Genomic DNA, 21,039 nt, shown 5'->3' on the forward strand with positions numbered 1-21,039 from the left:
TCAGTTGCGCGATTATCAATTGGGAGCATTGCGTTACGGAATCATCACTGCCATCCTCAACACCATGATTCATCCAAAGAAGATCATGGACTCTTTTACCCTTACCTTACATGCGTCTCGTTTTTGATTAGTTAGGAATGGATTGAGTAGGGCTCTGTATCTAGAAGAGTACAAAAGGGAGATCAGTGCACCATAGCAATTTAATTTAAGTCCTTTCCAAAACAAAAAGATTGTTTGGGCCCCAGATCCAAATCAAACGCATTTACATAATATTCTCTGATTCTACGTGTCATTTCCGGCTTTAGCTACCCTTCAGGCACCCTTTAATGTACTTTTAATATTTCAAATGCCAGTTGTTGAGCCACTTTCTATATTTCTATTTAAAAATGCCTAGTTTGAATCTGTTGTTGCTTTGATTGCAGTTAAGGATGCCTAAAGAGTAACTTACAGCACAAAATTTAGAAAAAATGTGTTTGATTTGGACCTGGGATCCATGTAAACTCAATGTTTTGGAACAGAATTGAAGGTTCAAAATGAACTGCAATGGTGCTGTGACCTCACTGTTGCATTCTTTTAATGCGGGGCACTAGGATTGAGTGCAAAGAGAATGAAACTAAGTAAGACCAGTATTTAAATGAATGAAAAAAGCCCAGCTGGAATTTCTCTGAGATGTTTGTAAAATGTGACAAGCATCACCCACTATCTTTGTGAATTAACTTGACTGAAGTTTCACTCGCTTCACAAACTTAGAATAGTTTATAGCTTAATAAAAATCATTGACCATTGCTACATTAACAAACATATCTAAAGACCATTGTCTTAGGAACCAGGTGAACAAAGCCCATTTCATAAGTCCACAGGGCATTACTGTATGGCTCTTGTGCATGTACGCATGTATGAAACTGAACATGCCATCTTCAGCTTTAAACAAAATAACTGTTCATAATTATGGAACAAGTTATTGACCCCTCAGTTCCTTTTAGCTGGTGGCTGGTTTGGCTTGGTCTTGTTATAGTGAAAGTAACAAGGGTGGGGCTTCATGAAAACTGTCAGGGTGTGCATCAACACCCTCATCCAATGTAATACCACGTTTTTGTAATCACGCAACTAAAGTACCAAAATGGGACTTGGAAAGTCCATTGAATTTTCCTCAAATATTCTTCATTTCTCACAAAAAAGCACACTTCATGCAACTTTTAGGGTACTGAATTGTTTTTGGCTTAAACTTCATCCTTTTTAAACCAATTTAATTAATCCAATGATTCAAAAAGTGCAAATGAGTTATTTCTAATCTGTATGGATGTTCAAATGTTTCATTGTACTGATACTAAGAATTCCAATCATAAAATTGGATTGAAATATGTAAAATCGATGGATTAAATGAATATTTACTATGTACTGATAAGGTATTTTCCTCTGACTTTTTATTTTAGCTGTTGAATAAGACGTATTTGGTGGTAAGAATGATTAATCAAGTTGTCCCTTTTGTTCTCATCTCATTTCAAAAGTTGTTAAGACTAAAGATATGTTTCATACATGTTTTTTATACTGCGATATGTTAAGATAAACTTTGGGCGTGCTTACTGTTATTCATCATTTTTGTTGCAATAACGTGGCTTGAAGTCAGGGTAATTTAACCTTTAATTTTTGCACTGGTTCCCTTTTGCGGTGATAATAATTTTGGTTCTCAGCTCTTAAGAATGAAAAAAATGAAGTGTTCAGTTTTATGTGATCTTACATGCTGGAAAAATGAAAGATGGGAAAAGGGTGGACATGAGGTTCTTGAGCCTCACTGACCTTGGTGGCACATTCTCTGGAAATAAGCAGATATGAAGCAATGCTCATAATTGAAGCTTCATTGGGATCCTGTTCCACACAAGTAGTTCATTTGACGAACGGAAGTTCTGCGACTTGGAATGGCGAAACCTCCGCTCTCTTGCGTCTCTAGAATAATAGCGGAGAGACTTCACCCACCCTCGCTCCTTTCCAGGCCGTCTAATTCGACGAATTCCACAGTAGGCCGTAATTAGTAAACGTTATTCTCCACCGTTTAGTTGGCGGTGCTATTTTTTTTAACTTAACCTAACCTAATTAAACCTAACCTAACACAATTTTAATGACCCTCAAAGTCTTTATCTAAACCCTAAAACATTTTGTCACAAATTTAAAAATGAGCACCGCCAACTAATCGGTGGAGAATAACGTCTATCGCCGAAATTCCATGTTTTGTTGTGGCTGAACATGCCCCTGGATAGCTGAAGGTTACATAAGAACTTTGGCCATTGTTACACTAGTGTCCCAGCCTTGATCGAGCTCATAGTCCGTTCAGACACCACCATCACTATAATGCGTCTCAATTGGGAATCTGATGGAGTTTTGAGCCATTTCCGTCATCTCCAAAAGACCTCGAGCCACACAGACCTGATTTTTCATTGCAAGGACGGCCATGTGTCCGCTCATCAAGTGGTCTTAGCACGTGTATCCCGCCTACTCTCCGGGTTCATGCTTCGACGATTCATCAGTCTGGAGTTAATCCCCTCAGATTTGCACATTTCTATACCCGATATCCGGCAAATCCACATGGAAGCCGTCATTGCGTTGGTTTACACCGGGCAGGTCAACCTGACCCGAGTGGACTACACTCATTTTCGATCCATTTGCCAAGTCTTAGATATAGCCGTACCCCTTGAGGATTACGACCAGTTCTTCTCAAGTAGCCACCTCGCTTTGACCCGCCGTTCTCACCGAAAATCCCGGGACTCTGCCGCTGCCAAGCCGCAGGTTTTTGTTTGTGGTGTGTGCCACCAAAAGTTTCCCTTGAAAATTGCCTTGCTACGACATAAGCGTAAAAAACACGGGTCCTCTGTCCCGCCACCTTTAAAGCCTTTACTTCAAACCCCAGGGGATCTACATTCAGGGGGCGTGCCTCGGAAGAATAGCCAATACCCGGTGCCAGGCCAGATGTCGGTCCAATGTCCGGATTGCGGCCTGAAAATACGACCAAGCCGTAGCCGTGAACACTTGGCCAAACATCTCCGGATTCCTCTTTTGGATTTTGTCTTGGATGTGGACAAAAAAGGTGGACCCAAGAAGTGCTCCCTATGCTCATATCAGTCGGCGCAGGCCAGCTATGTGGCCCGCCATGTGGGTATGTCCCATAATAAGATCCTGGTGTTTGCCAGTCCAGCCCAAATGGCATTTCTGACGGAGGCTACGAATTCGAATCGACAAACGGAGATTGAGCCGCAAATTATACTGCAGGAATGGCCCAACCAGATCAATCGCCAGGATGCAATTTCCGTGAGCCAAACGTGTATGATGGATACGCTAATTGGAAATCCTTTGGAAGACGACTAATTCAATTACCCCTGATTCGGTGACGTAAAGTAAAACAGAAAGAGCACATCGTATATTGGCATTGAAAAATTAAACTTTGAAATGAGCCGTATGATAGTAGGGCAATGACTGTTGTGCCTATTGATCATGTAAGTCAATGAAGGTTGGTGAGCAGGGCTCACCAAAACATGCAAATGCATTTTCTGATCGTTTTGCATTTTTTGTGCTTGCATTCGTTTGTATTTTTCACCAATTTGGCTATAAAAAGGGGTTTTTTTTCGGTGTTTTTTTCCGGTTTTCATTGGAAAAAAATAAAATGCTGAAGAAAAGACATATCGCACATGGCGAGATTAGATGGAATTCAATGATCGTATAAGAAATAAAAAGGAGCCAATTCTATCAGGTTGACGAAAATTCTGTGCCTTGTGATTTCGAGACGGATGTTCCGGAATACGCCTTAATTTTTCATGGCTTTCAGGGCCAAAACGATGTAAGGGCTTTGTTGATTGTTTTTGGCATGAGCATTTTGATAGCCTTCCTTGAGCGGAAGGATAGATTTGATTGAGGGGAGGGGTGTGCTTACTTTTTACGTCAAGTTTGTTGGATAACACAATTTAAATTCTAAAGACTAAGCCAGGTTGCTTCAGTAACTCCTCTTGCCTTGCTTCAGATGTAAAAAAAGTTATGATGAGCCCATTGTGTCATTCAATCCAGGATACTAACTAGCCATTACATTTTGTCTTTCACATTTTAAATTAAAACAAAAAATGTGGATAACAAACGAAACAAAAAGGATGAGCTCGCAAATTCCAAGGAAAAGTTTTGTGAAATGGAAATTGGTTGCCCAAGGCTCCAAGTGTATTGAAGAAGACTTAAATCAACTGGAGTGGATGCGTAGGAGATAGAGATATGGTTGGGTGGATCTTCTTTGATCTCACGGCACCTTTTGATTGTGTTGATCCAGATCTGCCGTGTCGCAAGTTGGAAGCAGTTGGTTTCGATGCACATAGTATTGCGTGGATGTCTTCTTTCACGGCGCTGTCGGATAAAACGGAAGTGACACTTGGATGTCCACAGGGGGGCGCCCTCTCTCCCCTCCTTTTCCTTTTTACAGGGGGTAAAGAAATTAAGGGCCTTATCAGATCTTTCTGAGCCACCAAAAGCAATGTTCGAAAATTGAAGTGAGCGCAACCTTGGTGTCAGAACCAACGCTAAGAGCCTGCTGAAGGCCGGCTAAAGGCTCAAGGAAGTGCGTAAGCCTTTAGGTGTTCATGCTCGAATCATTGGTTAACTTACAGTGATGGCAGTAATTCGTTCCTTTTTATGAAAAAGGAACTGTAATACCATTACATTTTCAAATGCTGTAATTTTAACGACCCCAAAAGAGCAAAAAATACCCGTTACTCGTTCCTTTTTTCACGCTCCATAGTGGTGGCATTTAATTTTTCGTTTCACTCCTGGCAACTGAGGAAATTTGCAATCTGAACAGGCACTTTCGATTTTTTTTTAATATTTTCATATTTCCTAAAGAAGGAAACTCAGGGCTGAAAATTGTGCTTACTTTTAATTACAATTTAAACGCACGTTAAACACAATTCATGTGTTTGTGGTTTCAAATCCTGTTCCATTTGCTCTGCTTTATTGTTTATATTTGACTATTTACTATTTTACTATTAGAGTCAAAATAGCAAAGGTGTTAGTAACCTGGTTGGATATAAACTGGATTCAGAGCCCAGTTTTTTTGAAGCGCAGGAGCGAGTCTTAGTGTGGCTTACACCAGGATGGAAAACCGAGATTGAATCTAGTTTGAGGATGGAAGTATAGTAGGATTAGTGCTGGTGTGAGCTTTTGCTGTGTGAGTCCTTTTGTTCGACTGGAGTACAATGAAAGACTGGAGTCCTCTGCCGGACTGGAGTCTTTTGCCGAACTCGCCCCAGCACTACTCCAACTTCAGTCCTCAAACCGGATTCAACCTCTGTTTTCCATCCTAGTGTAAAGCCGCCCTTTTATCGAGAAAATGTCGTACTACACTAGATAAGTTGGATCTTTATTCGATCTAAGATTCACTCTTTGGCTTTAAAAAACTGGGCTCAGGACTCTCTGGATCAGGTCCCACCCTGCTTGAGACCTCGGAGGCCCCCTTCCCATTACTAATGCAAATAAAAATTATCAATGGTCTTTAGTCTGTAGCATAACATTTTGGCAGGAGTATTTCTTCGGGACTATTTGAAACAAAAGCAAAGCCATTAATTTAGCAAACTAGTATAGTCTTGATGAGACAAAAAACCTGAAGTATTGGTCATTTAAAATGTTAGTAAGAGCAATTGTAGCGAGTAAACCCGTTACATTTTTTTGCGAGTAAAGGAATAACACTTTTTGGCCAAAGTGATTGTAACTGTAATCCGTTCCTTTTATTGAGAAGCAACTAATGCCCTGTCAAGAAATCACAGTTGACGGAACCATTCTCGAACCACTCCCCTCTGTGAGTGCTCTCGGTTTTGAAACATCCAATGACTTAAGAAGCACACTTTATTTCCGAGTGCTGAACATCACAATAATGTAACGTTTGGGCATCCTTGATCGCCTGACCAGACAGTGCCTAAACAAAAATTGAAATCGGCAGTCCAACTAATAAAATCAAACTTAAGGTATGGTCTGGCAGTAATGCATATGCTACGTGCCAAATACACAACGAGAGATTAAAAGTGTACTAACGCTTAAGAAACATCAATACGTATGTACCTGCATACACACATCTAGAGATGAAGATTAATGCGATACAATCTGGCAAAATGGTATTGATGTTCTCTTTTCTGGCAACTACTCGAAAATCCCGGAAAATCCGAGAATCGGGATTTTCACGTGACCAATACCGTAGAGTAGACAACGTAAATAGCACCGAGTAGAGAATGGACTCCCTAATATTCTTTTAGCTGTCCAAGGTGAAGGAAAATTATGAAATTCTTGGCAGAGCATGACACGTAATAACACGGAGCGAAACATGTTTTCCCACTATGACAACTGTTACTTTTCTTCACATATAATTGATTACACTAATATATCATTTTGATTCGCCATGCCCACTAGTAATTGAAATAATAATGCACTTGTTTTTTAAAACAACGTATTATTTTGGTTCATTGTTTACATAGGAAGTATCTGCTCCCATAGTTGCTACTGCTTTCTTTGAATCAATACAAACTTATCATGGAAGTTCCCACGCAAAACGTCTTTGATCATTGATTCATAGATTGATTAACTTGATCGACGTATATCAAGAGCGCGTACGTTTGGCCACAAAGGTATTATACAACAAACACTGTGCTTGCATGTGTGCCAACTCCTGTGATAAGGATGATTCAAAACCTAAAAAGGCATCAGAATGGCTTCAAACTCTCTCTCTTCCTCTGATTAAGTTCTCTCTATCAACGATGAGTGGGTAAACCATTCACACGCGGTTGAAGATTGACATACAATTTGTCATTATAAGAGATAATACCGAACGGTAGTATGAATAACTCACATCCCATCCATCCCCATAGTTAATAGATGTGAGAATTAAGTTTGATGAAGGCTCTGAAGCCCGATGAACAGAGACCGCTGAAAGGTCGTCGTAGGGAAGATCACATCATCATAATCTTAGATATTCATCATGTGTTCCAGGAGTATCCTCAGTCTATTGAGTACTGTCAGTATTTCGGGTGGGATTCGAAGTAGTCAAGAGACCTTGGTTCACTCCAATAACTAGGCGTACTTAAAATCCAAGCTGCTTTTGGTTGATCTTGATCAACGGGATTTTGGACCTGAATTTGGAACCGGGAATCGATGTGGAACCACAAATGTCAAAGCTAGCAAACCACAGTTCCGTATGAGATGTAGAGGTGTGCATGGGATTCTTTTTTTTTTTTTGGTTTGTTTTTTCACAGGCTTTTCTAACCGCTACAGGGAATGTAATCCCCAGTACTATTAAAATGAGAGGTTATAATACGATCTGTCACCCAAATGTGAGATAAAATGAACCTACGTTATTTTGCTTGATTTTTTTTTCTTTTTTTTTTTTGGTTTGTTTTTTCACAGGCTTTTCTAACCGCTACAGGGAATGTAATCCCCAGTACTATTAAAATGAGAGGTTATAATTTTTTCTATTTATTACCTTTCAATTTTTTTATATGATATTTGGTCCACCAACGAATTTGAGTTGGCAGACCGAGCTAGTCCTTGAATGTAGGGTTGTTGATCTGGAATGCTATCTAAAAATTGGTCCAAGTCTGAATTGAAAGATGCAACCAGGTCAACAAGGCCTACGTATTCCCTACGAATATTAGAGGCAAGCAAGTTAAACTATGAAGGAGCCCGAGAAAGAAGAGAAGTGGACTTCATTGTTCGAACTAGCCTGGATTCTCGAGGACTTGAATTCTCTACGGTCACTAGAATTGACCCTAAATCCTGGGTTGGGACAAAGCTCATGGATGCTTTTGAAGACGTACAGTATCAGATACATTTCGTACCTTCTCTAAACACTGTACAGTTCCAACTTTTTTAGTCTCTCCCAATACGAGAGCTCTCTCATTCCTGTGATGTTCCTAGTGAAACATTTTTGGACTTGTTCGACCTTTTGCAAACCTGCTGAATACATTGGAGCCCAAATGGATGAAGCATATTCAAGATGTGGTTGAACAATCGACTTGTACAGAGTTAGCATGGTGATGCTGTCTCTGGACTTAAATGTGCGATATATCCAACCACATTTGAAAAGCTCTACCCACCCTCAACTGGATATGCTCATCGAACTTTCCATTATTTTGGAGGACTGCACATAAATCTTTCATAGATGATACCTGCTCAATATCTTTACCTCCATTATCTACGAGTGGAGTATTCAAAGGAGTTGACCCGAAGGTCATTGAGAGGAATTTCATTCCGTTCAGGGCCATATTGCTCTTTGCTACCCAAGAATAGATTATTTTTAAGTCCTTTGCAAGGCTAATGGAATCTTGGTCATTCCTACCAGAAACTAACTTTGTATCGCCAGCATAAGAGGAGAGACTGGCAGTAATACTAACCTTTTGAAGCGGGGCAACGAATATCATAAAAAGGAGGGGCCCTAAGATGGAACCCTGAGGGACGCCCGACTTGACATCATGTATGTCACTAAGGGATGCCTCAACCTTAACAATTTGCTTCCTTTCATGAATGAAGCTTCTTATCCAATTGAGAACCTTGCCTTAGATCCCAATGTCATGAAGTCTATTCAACAAAAGGCCATGATCTACTTTATCAAAGGCCTTGGCAAAATCAAGATAGACAACATCAACTGACTCGTGTCTTTCCAGTCCCTCAATGACCTGCTCCAAATTCTCAATTAGTTGGGTAACCGTGCTAAAATGTGCTCGGAACCCATGCTGTCTAGGAGGAAGGACTTCATTGACATTAAGAATTTCAAAAAGTTTGAACTTCATGATCTTCTCAAACACCTTCGCAATATTCGAAGTCAAGATGCATTTGATGGGTTTACCGTTTCAGGCCATCAAGGGCGAGGAGTAGCTTCAGGGATTCTTGGACAAAACAATTCTTGGACATATATTGGATTTGAAATAGTTTTGTACTTGATAATTGGATGAAGTCTAATGGATAAAGGGTGCTTAACTAACTCTTATTTCCCGATCAAATTCTCAATTAGGAGCCGATGCAACACTCAAACGTCTTCTAACGAGGCTTCAAAAAGCTTTGCTCTCCAGTCCTGACGGACTCCCTAGCTATTTTCCTACGTCGAAGTCTGCTAGTTCGACAACTCCGAAAATAAGTTCATTATGCCTGGAGACCTTGAATTTTGGATCTGAGGATTATACCTTAAGCTTAATATACCTATTTAAATGGATCCAAAATTGAGATAAATTTCTACCTTCTAAATCTTTTATTTATTTTTGATAATCTGTATGAAGTGTCTGAAACTTGAAGGGGATTGATAGAGTATGCTCTTTCATATTCAATCATTCCTTGCCAGCCTAACATTATAAGAAAATATCAATAGGCTATGATTGAAACTCACCACAATTATTTGTACTTTGTTCTAAATGCCTCAGCATACCATGCTACTGATGAGCTAAACCAAGCACCAGCAAATGAATTCTTTTTGTCTTTTCCTCTGATCAATTTGCATTATTTTGTTTATTGATAGTTTTTCTACTACTCGCGGTTTTGGCCAAACAAAGTGAGATTTTTCATTGATTCAAATTCAAAATACGATTTCAACCTTAATCTTTCCAACGCTTGTTCTTTTTTCAGTGCTTTTGCTTCTTATTAATTGAAATTATTTTTCTTCTGAAAATCTTGATTGCCTAGTTTTTAGCTCAACCTGTTAAGATTATGTCTTTTAAGCATTCCAAAGTAAGTGGTTGCCTTTCAAATACTTACCTTTTTGTTTCCCAGTTCATTACAAATCTTTTATGTGAAACAAAAAGTTCCTGCTGCTCTCTATGGAAAGCAGAATTATTAACTTTGAGTAGTTTCTGCAGTGCCTTGGTATAAAATGATATCTTGCTTTGTTTTGCGGCAAAATAATTCACAATGTGATCATGGTGCAAAATGATTTTTGGTAATAATGATCCTTTTTTACTCATTTATTAGAAAAAAAGACCTTTCTGGAGAAATAAATGTGCGCTCTTTTTGCTCTTTTACATTTTACTTGTTGTTTGGACCGTTAGACATTCTGTTTCTGATCATGCAAAATGAAGTAAAAACGGTAAAAAATATCTGCAGACTTTGCATTTTCGGCTTCACTTTTGCTTGCTATTTTGCACATTTTGATGCATTCCAATCTACATTTCTTGCCACCAATTTCACTTGCATTCTTTGAATAGCCTTTGACGTAAGGTATTAGATTTCTCGAAGATATTCCACTCCACACTCCTGGAACTCCATTGCTCTCCTGTGCAGTGAGAAGTGAAAAAGTGAATAGCCAAACCCATTTAGGAAGCTTATTGAAAAGTTGTCTTCCTTATGTCTCGAACAGCAAAGAAGGGCACATACGGTATAAGGGTTACAATAACAACCAACAAGTAAAGATACATTTCCATTCCTTGTCTTCAGATGTAATGGATAAACATCAAACAAAATCAACTATTCCTTTAATGCATCGCCGATTCAAAAACACTTCCTTCTCAAATTAGTGTCGAATCATAGCTAATTTATTTACTCTTTGAGGTTGATTTGAGTTCTCCATGAAAAGCCCCACTTGTCTGACGGCCGTCAAGTCTGAGAAGGAAAGCTCTACAAAATCTCGCTAGAAGACGTGTCAGCGTTGCGTTCCCTCCTAATCAAATGCATGCCCGTTCAGCAGGCGCTAAATGAACTCTTACTTCCCAATCAAATATCCCTTTATGAGGCAACGCTGCACTCAAACAACTTCTAACGAGATTTAAAAAGCTCTTCTCTCCAGTCTTACGGACTCCATGTACTAAAAGGCTTGCCAGATTCCAATGACTCGTAAATCATGAGTAGAGACGGACAAAAATGCATTATCCATTTTATGTCATAAGACGGGTTTATTCGCATGTACTGCATATTTTGTAATTTCATGCATATTCTTATGCATATTTTGGCTTTTTGGTGTAAGCAAATTTAAATGTAGTGTAATAATTAGAGACAGGAAAAACATTTTGTTTTGGCGTTGAGTGTAAATTCCAGACGCTTGTCAAAACTTAGTTGTCTTGCAGTAGCGACTCTTCAACTCAGGTCTCATAGCTTTGGTGCTCAATGTTGTACAGGTTTGAATGCGAATCGTTGTCTGAGCCCAAGTTCACCTAACAAGAAGAGTACCTATTGTGAAAAAACTAGTTTTGACAAACGCATGGAATTTCCACTCAACGCCAAAACACAATGCTTTTCCTGTCTCTAGTAATAATCACTATTGCGACTCTTGATCATGTCAATGAACAAAACGTTTCAATGCGAATTCATAATCATAAGCAAGTAAGTATATGAATGAGTGGTTAAAATGGGCAAAGGGACAAAATAGCTCACTAGAAAGTGATATCACAGCCAATTTGACTAGAATTAGTTCAGTGCACATGGGAAAGGTGAAGAGTGAAGTCACAGACACTTCGGAAACAGGTGGGTAGAGGCACGGACTTCCAAAGACGTAGCCAGAAAACAGAAGCAAAAATTTCTTATCGCCTAAACAATTCGCTTTATGTCAAATAATCATTTCATATGACCACAAGATCTTGTTGAAAGGGTAAACTTGGCCAAACTTGAGCCTAAAGTTTTTAAATGCATATTTTTTCCGTCTGTAGTCATGAGGCTCATAACGAATAAAAGAGTACGCTTTATTCATGAATACAGGACACTGCATACACCGCAATACACCGGTACACATGAGCGAGTGTCAAATTGTGTGATAACACGCATATGACCAACTTACCGCTGCTAACTCCCTCTCTCTCCAACTCTGAATCTCGTGAATGATGGGGGTGCAAAATGTGCAGATTTTCTTCGACAACTCTCCTCAGGGCATCTACTTTCCCGGGCAAACGATTCACGGCCGGGTGAAGGTCGAAGTGCAAGGTCATCAAGCCGTCAATATAAGAGGTAATCCCAAGGCGTGGTCAAAAGCAACATCCTCCCACTTCATCTTTGCGATCTGCAGGTGTGAGCGTCAAGTTCCAAGGGGGTTCTCTAGTCCGATGGACAGAGACCGTTCAAAGGTCCGAAAGCTTCCATCATCACGGTTCCACGGGTATCAACAGTGTCTCGGATGGGAGTCTGAGTAGTGGGCGAGTCAATCGACAAGAGATCGTGGTTCACTCCAATCACGAAGAGTACTTCAAGTCCAAGTTCTTCGTGTTTGGCAATGGTCAAAATGTGCCAATTTTTCCAGGGGAACACGTCTTCTCGTTCAGTTATATCCTACCGGCCAATCTGCCCTCGTCCTTCGAGAGCACCCTGGGGCATATTCGGTACCAATTGGAGGCCCGGGTAGATCGACCTTGGGCCTTAGATAAGGTGTCCAAGACTTTCTTTACCATCAACGGCATTTTGGACCTGAATCTGGAACCGGGAGTCAATGTGAGAACACCCTCAAAGCTAGTTTGTGAGGCATGTGTATAAGTTGTAGGGGTGTGCTAGGAATGGAATTTAGAGCCTACCCTCCTGCATGAAAAATTTCCTGTAGAGGATGAGATTGTGGAAACTGGAGCAGATCATGGTAGCATAGAATTTTTTTGAATGAGGGCGCTTGATTTGCCTTCTATTCAGTGCTAAGAATTGCTGTTTATTCAATTTATTGTTTGGAAGTTTAGAAAAATGTGGTCTACCGTTTTAGGCCATCAAGGGCCAGTCTGAGTGGCTTTAAGGGTTCTTGGTCAAAACTGACATTTATTGAATACTGCAGTGCCCTTTTTATGATGTTGTTTTGTTTCTCGGGTACTTGGTTAAGAGGGGAGATCCTCGTCTTCTTAGCAAAACTAGCCAATGCATCGTCTGAATACATTACCGATAGGCATTATCATATGCATATTAGGATGGTTCTCCATCTGTGGACTTTCAGCGTCTGAGAGTATCCTCAGGTAAGAGGGTTTAAAGAATAGTTTTACTAGATACTTGTTAAAACCAAATACTGCTGGTGGAAGGTTGCCTTCTTCTCACAATTAGACGAAAAGTAACTTTCCAGTCCCTAGTTAACAGAGGGCAATGAAATATAGTTACTTGTAATAATGTTTAAAAAGATAGATAACTAAATAGAGATAAGTAGAAGTTTTGCCCATGAAACCCATTTTTCCTTATTCTGATCGAATTTAGGGAAATTATGGGATTGTGATCGAAACTTACGAAATAAGAAGATTTGGGTTGCCTTCGGATTGGTAGGTGTAGTGGGCAGCTTGAATGGTTGAATGTTTTTTTTGCGGCGGGAAGTCAATAACTCTGATCCCTTATGTACATTTAAAATGCAACTCAAAACAAGTGATTGTATACTGCCTCTCACTGGGATTCCAACTTCAATTGTTTATTTAGGCCCCCGTTCAAGTAATGGACCACAAAACGATGTGTTGCTGGTGTTGTCGAAGTGGGCCCATTTCGGCATTGGTGATGTTACCGAAATCAGGCTTCGTTCCGGGAGAGGCCATCCTACTCGAAGCGGATGTGGACAACATGAGTAACCGACTCATGAACCGCACTCAAGCCCGACTTATTCAGACGGTTCGCTATCAAGCAACCGATGCCTCAAAGGTGGTTGAGAATCCCATCCTCAAGGCTGATCAGGGACAGATCCCCCCTGGAGAATCCCAAACGTGGAACGATCATCCCTTACGCATTCCAGCCCTCCCTCCATCGGGTCCTAGAGGATGTTCCATCATCCACATAAGCTACAAACTCGAGGTCAGTACGGTTGCGAACCGACACTGGCTTTGGAATCCAAATTCATTTGGCATTACTGGCTTTCAGTTCCATGTGGAACCGTCGTCGGTTGGTATGAGCTTGATCTTGAGTACACCCATTACCATTGGATCCATCCCGACTCAGAATAGCTTCAACCAATTTCAAGGCAACAGTCAGGGATATCCTTCTCCTTCTCCATTTGTGTTTCCGATCAACGAAATGCCTCCACCTTATTCCGATCAAGTATATAATCCACCCAAGGTTAATGTTCAACCCTCAGCCCCGTCCTTACTCATGATGGAGCAATATCCCGATCTGCGTGAGTTCATATCCGTAACTGAGCCTTCAAGATCGTTTAAATAATCCATTTCTGCTCTTGTTTCTTCAGCCCCACCCAGTTACATTCAGGCTGTCAATGAGTCCAGACCTCCTCGGATTGCCAGAATGGACGACGATCATGAAGATACCACTGCCAATTGGGAATTCGTGCCTCAATACGCAGTTTACCAGCCTAAATCGGCATGATCCACCATCCTCTTAACAAAAGTGTGTGTGGGATGGAAGACTAGCATTTCCTCTGTTTTGATTTGGTTTGAAAAAACACCTATTTAACCTCTTGTATTCAGCATTTTACCTCGTAACATGCGGTAGGTTTAGGAGGTCTTTTAATTAATGGCTGACATATCTGGCAATCTAAATCAAAGAAACAAGTCTTGATGACCGACACATTTTTATGGCACAGTTTGAAAGTCAAATGTACTAATTATTGATCGATTGTATGATCTTGAAAAGGAAATAAAAATTTATTGTACATATAATAGCACTTGCAAATGTAAGAAGGATTGTAGGACTGGGTGTATCAATCACAGCTTCTTCATCTTTATCTTCATCAATTCTGCTTTCAACTTCCCAAGAAACGGTATCAAAAAGTATTATTGTAAAATTGGCACACATTTTGAAGGCTTAGCCCTGGATTAAGAATATTTTTTCGAACTATCGGAGGTGTCACAGTGCGATGTAAATACGAAAATATTGCTCGGCATTGCATTTTTTGCGGACTTCCTTAACGCTACTGGGATTGGAATTCCTAGCAATTCAAAGACGAAAAACTGATTCATTTTACATAACTTTATTTTGTACAGTATTTGATCGACCAACGAATTAGGGTTGGCAGAGCTAGCTTTTGAATATTCCAACTCATTTCCTGTGAATTTGAGAGCTGACAAGAACGAGCTAACTCGTCAAACTTTGGATCGCTCAAAATTTTCGCAGCATGTTAACTAACGCTTCACGAAACCTCTATTTTCTCGTCTTTTTCCCCGGTCGTACATTTGACGTTTCATTGCAATACTTCAAGGAAGATTGCCAAAAAAAGGCCCCCTTAACTTGATCTACAAAATTTGTGAAAGTGAATGGGCGGATGAACAAGTAAAAGAAAAAAAAATGTCGGAAGAAGGTTCCGTGAGACATAGTCAAGGCATTACGAAATTTTAGAGCAAGCCGGAGTTCGTCAAGTCAATAAAGTTGATCAGTAGAGTCAGACCAAAAATGTTTTTCCATAAGAAATCTTTTTTAAATATTTTGGTATTTCGGGGCCTAAAAAATATTCTTGTCCATTTTCATTTTGTCGACCTTTTTTTTTCTTTTTCCTCCTGTGATGATACGTAACAAAGAGAAACATGACTTGTGGGAACAAGGACTTTATTCAGTTGTGGATCAAATAGGACACAAAATGAATCATTAAGTGAGCAAAAGTGACCTAAGCAATAGCACTAGAATCAAATGTATACTGTACCATAACATCGGAATCACTTAAAAAGTGTTCTAATGTCAAGCATTGCAATAAAGAAGATTTGATTTCTTCCCAATAAAATCAAGAAGCCCATAGATCATCCAGTAAATGCAAGTGTTTTACTAGAATTTGGCAACAGAAAAAGGCAATAATCAGGCCAACAATGACCTTTTAGCCATGGCAGCAACGTTTTTTGCAATTCATTGCCTTTGTTCGTTCATTCCCAACATTTTTTCTTCATCTTTTCTCGACGTTTTTGCACTTGTTATTTTTCTGTATTTTTTCAACTTTTTCGCATATTTTCCAGTTTTTTCTCATTTTTTCCCAAATAACAAAAAGTTCGGCCAATATGGCAACTTGTTTTGTTTTCAAGGTCTGCTAATCAGGAGCCAGCATGGACATGGCAAGAATCTGCTTGTTAGGGATAGAAGGTTCAATTACTGGTGCTTGAAATATTATAATGTAATATTCCTTTTCATCGAAGTGTTTCTTGATATGGAAGGCAAGAATAGCCCCCCTTGAGTGTGTTGTTGACAATTTTTTGGAAAGTGTATTGTCAAACTTTTTGGTGCTAATTCGTTAGACGTTTTGCAAATGTGTTGTCAAGAAGGACCATATTGATCTGCTAGTGTTGGCCAGCCCTAGTTTTTATGCCAGGAGAAAATAAACGGGACAGAAACAACAAACCGAAACGTTTTTGGTTAACATAAAATCAACATATTTGGGTTGTGTTAAGCGACATAAAAATGAAATATTTGGGCCAAAAATCCAATATATTTTGTTGGAGCCTATTGATCAGGAATTTAAGTCCGAAACTTGTCCAATCTATCAAAAAAGCGCTTCATAAAAGTCCTGCGCATATTTAATTTAGTTTTAAGGGCTTCATCAGGCTTTATTTTAGAGTTTTGCATTATGATTCAGTTACCATTGAACGATGGTAGAGATGAGAAGAAAATGTCAAGTCAAATGCTGATTCAGATGATTGTTACGAAGATATTTTAAAGATAAGAAATTACTACATGAAATATTGAGATAAATGTTATTGTGTGCAGATGCAAATGATTACAATCCCAAATCTTTAGTTTCTAATGCAAATTTCAATTACAACACTACATCACTACTAACATACAACAGTGCTCTTCTCCACGTGTGATATTCTTTCGCCGCTCCTTTTCATATTTCCCATCCACTTTAAATAACAAATAAGGTTTGTTTAACTGATCGCTATTCACTATCAATGAGATCAAGTTCTCACCCAATCAAAAAACATGTCTCAATTTTCCGTTTTTATTCACGACAAATATCAATACACCAACACTTCAACCCTTTAGCCAGCCCATGGTCGAAAGCAACGAACGAGTGGCAAGTGTGGGAAATCTCGTCAAGGATTGTGTGACTGAAGGGATGCTCACTCTTCCTCCGGATTAGCCCATTTCAAACGTGCACCCAAGCACGAAAATAATAATAACAATTCTCTGAAGCCCAATTATTTCTCACGACCCCTTATTGTCCCAACTCCTCGCAGAGAAAGGCAAGGCTGTTCGCTCTCTTTGTTCAGCATCTCAAAATCGGACGATTGATCTGGTTCAAATCCACGGGTTTTAAACCGCAGAGATTGGTTTCCCCACACGGACAATGGACGTTTAAATATTGATATCACCCCTCTTTGCTCTTGAAAAGTAATCATTTACGCATCACCATCACTTCCACACCATCAGATCCATCCTTTAGCTGACATGTCTAAGAGGGGGTAGATAGTCAGGATTTAAAGCTAAAAATAGGATCGGAACGAGATTTCTCGCCATTTTATTCTCCCGAGCATCTTAGAGTTGCTGGTGGAGAAGAGAACAATGGTGGAAGGACAAAGGTGAGCAGGATCTGTTCAGAGGTCAATCAACTCGTTTGGGAGATGAGGAGCTGAGCTCAAGAAGCATCCGATCTTGTCCAGTGAAAAGGACCTCAAGATGTCGGGGTTTAAATCGGCATGTGTCGAATCGAGTGAGAATGAATGAATGAATTCATGGCGAGCCATTAGAAGGGGCAAGATGGTTGGGGACGGGGGTCGGCGATCCTTGACGAGATCACGCCAAACGGAAATGGGTAAAGTGTTTATTGTTGTCAAATTGACCTTTCGCTTGTAATTATCGCTTTCCTCTGGTCTCCTCCGCCGGATATTTCACACTTCTATCTGCTTCGTTTGCTTATAACGATGATCATGGTCACCGTCCTTTGATCAATCTCGGGTTTCCGACGTAGTTGAATTCACCCTCGTTAGCATCGATAACATCCCGATACGAAAAGTGGCCAAAGAAAAGAGCAACATCGAGGCGAAAATGGTATTATAAAATTTCATGTTCCTCAGATTTATGACACAGATAGATTTTTCTGTAAAAAAATACCCGCCAAATTCTGATTGCGGTTAAGAGAACTTTGACCTATGTACTGTAGCACGATATTTTTGGGTGATTTCATGAGGTTGGTTGTCCGGTTGAAAGTTATCATTACATTTGAAATCGCCTATGGTCACTAATTCTCATTTCAGATTTCTAGCTTTGTGCCCATCAAGGGTCAAGTTTGCCAATGTATTCAATCAACGTCTGTTCACCATTAGCTAACCTGACATCAACTTCAATCACCTAAAATATCTTGGAAGGGTTTCCTCATTTGTTCGCACATTTTTTTTGGTAAAACCAAACCCCCCTCTCCCCTAAATTAATATAATATGTAACAGCTTGTACTAGCTTTCAAAATCATCTACCTTTAAAGTACCCACTGGATCGAGTGGCAAGTCTCTAATAACAAAAGAGCAATATTTTCGTTGGTGGTTCCAACATTCATCTGTTGTTGGCCAAATGCCCAAATGCATCTTTTTATCCCACTAGGCTGAGTGGTTCCATTAGAATAAACAGAGTTTTCGGTTTCTTTTCAATGATCCGGGGTTTCTGTGTATTCATCCATCTGAATAGTGAGAGTGAGTGGCTTTCATATGGAGGGAGAAAGTTGGAATGCCGAACCCCATCCATCCACTACTCACCCACTCATTCTAACCATTTTCAGTTGAACGTTGGACGTTGAGGAGAACTCCTCTCTGGCTGTTGGGAAATTCCTCAACCCTTTTGTGACCAGATGATCGTTATTATTACCATTATGACGAGCGAACCCACAACCACCACCGTCGTCGCCGATGTCGATGTCGATGTTGAGAGGGTTGTTGTCGGCGTTTTCTCGGACAATCCAGGATCTCACTTAGCAACCCAGAGCTAACTCGTCGAGGATTGGCAATTGGCATTGCTCTCGGCTGATTTGGTCTGGTTTGGTGGCATTTGGAAAATGGTTGGAGAAGGAAATGGAGAGAAAATTGAAAGTAAGAGTAGTGCAGACCAGGGTGAACGAGAAATGGGACCAAAACAAATTTATTTTTAACTTCAGAGCATCTGCGGTATAACCACCATTGCTCTCATTGCTTGCTGGAATGATGATGATAAGCTGAAGTTGTTGGACGGCAAATGTGACCCATTGAAATGGAATGCCCTTTCTCATTCTCGGTTTGATCTCGATCAAAATTTGTAAGGTGACACGATCATTGGCTCTATAACTTCTAGCCTAGTTCAAGATTCTATCGCAACCTTATGTTTTCTTCTTTTTTTTGTTCATGCAAGGTTTAGGGGGACCACGGTATCCCTAACGATAAGAAGGCATAGATCCAATATGATTTCATGTATAACTATATTTTGAAGCAGACCCCATTTACCAAAGCGAGCATGGACCAGTTTTCACAAGAACATCATTTTCTAGCCCCAATGCCAATCAAGTTGAATTATTGTGTCTTGCAGATAAAGAAATATTTTTTTTTAATGACGATATGCATCAAGTGTAAGACGTACGGATGAAATTTCATTGTCAATCTTGTTCATTTGGCTTTAATCTATAAACATTTCATGTAGGAGTGTTTCCATGGGAGTTGCTATCTATTTAATAGCAATTGTTTTCTGAGGTTCTCGTCAAACGATAAGGGATTGCAATTCAAACAAAAATCAGTTTTTTTTTTACAATGGCGATTTTTTGAAACGTAAACTTGAATAAACTAGGGCAAAACAATTTCTGCAATTGAATGCAAAGTTTTCTTTTGCGATGGTTGGTTTTCAAGCTAAACTTTTGATTCACAAACTCGAAAAATCTACTCACTTTTTGCCTCTGATTTGTGACTTACTTTTCAGCCACTCACGAACAGACAGTCATGAAATTTAGTTTCTACCAGTAACACTTAGTTTCCTTTGTTTTGATAAGGGTCAGGATTATAGCGATGATAACTAATTGCCATAAAAAAAAAAAGTAAATAGTCTGAGTCCCCAAGTGAGCCTTTAGAACCTCTTGTCATGAAAAGTGAATCAAGTCTTTCTTAAACGGGGGAAAAACACGTGGTGTATTTTCCAGGTTTAGAAGTTTGATCATGTACGATATAACGCAACAATTTGTTCCACTTAAAGTTTTGATTAGATTGAAAGACAAAAAAAATCATTGACGTCATTGCAATAGTTTTTAAGGTATCCAAGGAAGTTCGAAAGCAATCAAAGAAATGATAATTGCATTCTCGAATTAAATACCAGTGTTTGAATGGTTCAGGGATCGTGGAATGGTTTCCTTTAAACGTGGTTGGAAAAAGGACCGTTACTCATCAATTCTTTTGTATCCTTTTCTTGTCAGTTATACGATAGCCATCATAAAAGCAAGAATCTAGAAACAAGATCGTATCATGAGATTTCACCGATATCCCAAATTTGCTCGGATATCTATCCATCCATTACCAAATGAAAGATCCGCCAAAACCCACATTCCCCTTCACACTCCTCACTCGAATATTTCATTTTTCATAACCTGATACATAATATTAATAACTATTCAAACAAAAATATTTTGGATTTGACTAAGAAGTCTAGGAATCCCAATTGGCGATCTTTCCCCTCCGTCAATTTCCTGGTTTCTGGTTGAATGGTAGCCGATTTGTCTTGACCACGACCAGTTTTTCTCAAGTGCTGTCCTCAACAATTGAGGTCTCAGGTGGAGGGAGACATCTAATCCCGTTTTTGGGGCACCTCGTCTTGTGTCCTTGAGACGCGGAGAACACCTCCTACCTAATCATTAATGTGATCAATAAAGCCTGATTGGAGCTGTCTTTGAAGGGTAAAGGGTTCTAAAGAGGATTTTACCTTACCTCCAACTGAGAGGTGTCATTCAAGAATCCATTTACCGGTTCAAGAAAGATAGTGAGCGAGATTTTGCGTACGATCTGTCCTCGAAACCGGCGAAGTGAAGCACGATTAGAGCCCGGAATGGTTGCGGAAAACTCTGTGGAGAGACGCCCGATTGATGTGGCTGACTAATTTATGTCGTATCTTTTAATCTTTGTATAATATTTGGTCTACCAACGAGCACCGAGGACTGTAGGGTTGATCTGGATTGCTATTTAAAAATTTGTCCAAGTCTGACTTGAAAGATGTTGCCGGATCAACGTATTCTTTACGAATATTTGAGGG

The 21,039-nt window shown here is 39.7% G+C and overlaps 1 protein-coding gene and 1 long non-coding RNA gene across 3 annotated transcripts in view; both read left to right on the plus strand.

Moving 5' to 3' along the window:
• The first annotated feature begins 11,329 nt into the window (after positions 1–11,329).
• LOC131878603 (arrestin domain-containing protein 3-like) lies at positions 11,330–14,531 on the plus strand. Of its 2 annotated transcripts, XM_059224650.1 has the most exons (6): positions 11,330–11,448; positions 11,680–11,925; positions 11,984–12,402; positions 13,348–13,713; positions 13,780–14,032; positions 14,102–14,531. In XM_059224650.1, exons 2-6 carry the CDS (start codon positions 11,799–11,801, stop codon positions 14,236–14,238), a joined length of 1,302 nt encoding a protein of 433 aa, XP_059080633.1. In that variant the 5' UTR covers positions 11,330–11,448; positions 11,680–11,798; the 3' UTR covers positions 14,239–14,531. The 2 variants fall into 2 exon arrangements, with proteins under 2 accessions (XP_059080633.1, XP_059080632.1); XM_059224649.1 differs by lacking the exon at positions 11,330–11,448 and having other exon boundaries at positions 11,577–11,925.
• Positions 14,532–18,481: 3,950 nt separating this feature from the next.
• Positions 18,482–21,039, plus strand: part of LOC131878628 (uncharacterized) — a 5,816-nt gene continuing 3,258 nt past the window's right edge. Inside the window, exons 1-2 of the long non-coding RNA XR_009373049.1 lie at positions 18,482–18,869; positions 18,935–19,076. This is a non-coding gene — a long non-coding RNA (uncharacterized LOC131878628). The remainder of the gene's footprint in view (positions 18,870–18,934; positions 19,077–21,039) is intronic.

The sequence above is a fragment of the Tigriopus californicus genome, chromosome 3 (assembly GCF_007210705.1).
Source record: "Tigriopus californicus strain San Diego chromosome 3, Tcal_SD_v2.1, whole genome shotgun sequence".
NCBI lineage: Eukaryota > Metazoa > Arthropoda > Copepoda > Harpacticoida > Harpacticidae > Tigriopus > Tigriopus californicus.

Bases quoted from the DNA above. Each gene is read 5' to 3' on its own strand.
- LOC131878603 (XM_059224650.1), top strand. From the start codon at position 11,799: ATGATGGGGGTGCAAAATGTGCAGATTTTCTTCGACAACTCTCCTCAG. The intron at 11,926-11,983 runs GTAATCCCAAGG...TGCGATCTGCAG, and splicing joins TCAAGCCGTCAATATAAGAG to GTGTGAGCGTCAAGTTCCAA. The intron at 13,714-13,779 runs GTCAGTACGGTT...ACTGGCTTTCAG, and splicing joins ACATAAGCTACAAACTCGAG to TTCCATGTGGAACCGTCGTC.